Source organism: Fomitiporia mediterranea (genome assembly GCF_000271605.1).
Source record: "Fomitiporia mediterranea MF3/22 unplaced genomic scaffold FOMMEscaffold_356, whole genome shotgun sequence".
NCBI lineage: Eukaryota > Fungi > Basidiomycota > Agaricomycetes > Hymenochaetales > Hymenochaetaceae > Fomitiporia > Fomitiporia mediterranea.
In genome coordinates, this window is record NW_006760741.1 from 888 (window position 1) to 3,626 (window position 2,739).

At 38.5% G+C, this 2,739-nt stretch overlaps 1 protein-coding gene across 1 annotated transcript; it reads left to right on the forward strand.

The window, feature by feature from the left end:
• Positions 1–880: 880 nt before the first annotated feature.
• Positions 881–2,228, forward strand: FOMMEDRAFT_163153 (uncharacterized protein; the record flags this gene model as incomplete). The annotated part of the gene is made up of 3 exons (XM_007272201.1): positions 881–991; positions 1,056–1,121; positions 1,992–2,228. The coding sequence occupies 3 exons, from the start codon at positions 881–883 to the stop codon at positions 2,226–2,228; spliced, it is 414 nt and encodes a 137-aa protein (XP_007272263.1).
• Positions 2,229–2,739: the final 511 nt, after the last annotated feature.

Sequence of the window (2,739 nt, forward strand, 5' to 3'; positions counted from 1 at the left end):
GAGCCCTTGCCCACAAGCACAACAAAAAGGTATAGGAAGGAATGGTGAATTCTTGTTTTGCTTCATAGATATCAATTCATACTTATTTTTTGTTTCAGTGTATTTTGTGTGCTCATACTGAGGAGCATCTCAAATTCGTCTTTTCAGTAAGCATTGACTGCCTTGCAACAGCCAGACGTGGCTCTTTGTCTGTGGACCTTGTAAGTCTTATTAACATTTGCCTCCCTAATGTTATTCTGTTCAAGGGAGCTTTTGCCACTACAACCTGCTGTTACAAGGAACATATTATAGCAGCTATTACAGATTACCTTAATGATTCCTCAAGAAGGCATGGATACTCTACTACAATCATAAAACAGGTGAGTACAACTTTTGGGCAGCTTCAAGCAGGACAATCTTTGTTCCTAGTTGCTGTAAGGAGTAGCAGGTTGAGATTAGACTGACACAATCTACTTAGGCAAAGGTCTTCAACCATAGTAACCTTGATCCTCTCCCATGTGCTGAGACCTGTCATCTGGACATTGACATTGAGGACATTACAGATGACAAGTCTGAGACTTGTGTGGTTTCGGATGGTCCTTCTGGCTTACAGGCTACTGTGACACCAGACAAGGAGTACTAGGGGAACAACAACCCCCCAACACTTGAAGTTCTCTAAGTACTCAAGCAAGCTGAGTCAGAATATATGTCTACAACAGTTCAGGCAGGCAGTACAGTTGGTGCTTGGGTTGTCAGGGATGAGGGTCCTGGTTGTTGTCAAACCATCTCAAACTGCTACACAGATGAGGTCAGATTAGATAGCACTCAGGCTCAAATTGTCCAGTCTCATAGTACAATTGTGATTCTGGCTGGGTACAGTATTATTATTGCCTCTCCACCTATGTCTAACAGTCCAGATACTCCTCACTGCCTCAGTTCACCTCAGTCACCTCAGTCATCTCAATCATCTCAGCTATGCATTATAATTGCATCTCCTGAAGCTTCTTCCAAGGTGTGTATAGAGAATTTTACTTGTATTCAAGTATCTTTAACAAATACTAATGTATTCTCTACAGTCCAACCTTTCCAGTGAGGCAGTACCCACTGAAGCAGCACCCACTGAAGTAGCACCCACTAAAGCAGTACTCACTGAAACAGTACCTACAGCCTCTTGTATCAGATGCTCCCTCAGACATACACTACATACTGTGTGTTCAGAAGCTGTTTCTAATAATACCTTTAGAGTTTGAGTGTGCAAAAAAAAATTCTGTTGACATGTTAAGTATGCTTGAACACCACTCTGACTTACTTCCATGAATGTGCCTTATTTCTATTTGCATTCATTGTTCTTCTGTGCTTCAAAATGTTTCTGAATTTTTTTCGTCTGTATGTTCAATTGCTATGCATTTTGTTGTTTGCTATCTTGTGTATCTTGTCCCCTATCTTCTTGTTGTGTTATTACAATATTATGAATAACTTGAGTTTTCATACAAGTCAAATGCCTTAAAAAATAATAATTCAAATGCATAGTATGGTATAGTATATGTATATTTGTGTTTGATGTACTTCTATTCAATTTCTGACAGAATGGATGCATACTGAAGTACTACATGAATGTTATTGAAAATACAAGCAATCTGTCAAGTCAAAATAACTCTTCCTTTACTAATTCTCCAATTCAAGGTGTCAACTGACATGTTATCTTGTTAATATGTTACTATACAATATCCCCCAGTATGCCTCAGAAATGTCAATTGTAACTAATATTTTGTAGAATTACACTCAACTTCACACTCTCCTCCTTCATGGATTCTACACTGATTGATCCTATACTACTTGATCCTGCACTACTTGATCCTACACTACTTGATCCTGCACTACTTGATCTGGTACCAGATATTTCTGTACCTATTAATCCTGCACTTATTAAAGCAACAGTTGCATACAAGTTAAGCAAGAATATGGTCAAACCTTGAAGGTCTACAGTAAAAAACATCCCTGCTTTAGAACAGAAGCTTCAGGCAGACAAGAGGGCTGAGAAGGCAGCTGCTGTTTGGTCAGATGTTGTACAAGAAGTTGCTCACCATTACCAAGCACTTGATGCAATTGCTGCTCAGCATAGTGTTAATCCTGAACAACTGAAGGAGAAGGTATTCACTAGAGCATCTCTCAAGAATGAACAGAAAGTGAATCCTTTTAATGCCTTTGTACATTTCAAGGCTGTCCAATACAAGGAAGGCAGTGTGTAGCCTGAATTATGAATCATATTGTATAAGCTTATTTATTTTTTAGATCTATCATCAAATGTTAGTACAGACACAAGAGCAAGACTCTAAGAGATTCATAATCTGTCAGACAACAAAGGTTACACAACATAGCAGTCCTTAGACAAGGAGTCAAAAGATAGCATACTGAAGATGCTGGAGGACCACTGTATGAAGAAGTCTACTTCATCTCAGGCTAGGCCATTGAAGAAGTCTATTGGTCAAACAGTACAGTACACAGGTGAACATATTATTAAAGAGGTGAGTACACATTACATTGTATTATAAATGTATATCCATATCTAACTCTTTTATACTCAGTTATCAAACCTTTCTAAACGAGCAGGAACCTCTTCATTATGTATTATAGTCTGTACATCACCAAATGGCTCACATGCACCAGTTATACACTGTGACAACATATTAAAACAATTCTTACAGAGTAGACTTGGCAAGTCCCTTACTGAGTTTGCTAGCTTGTTTGAAGGATTTGCAA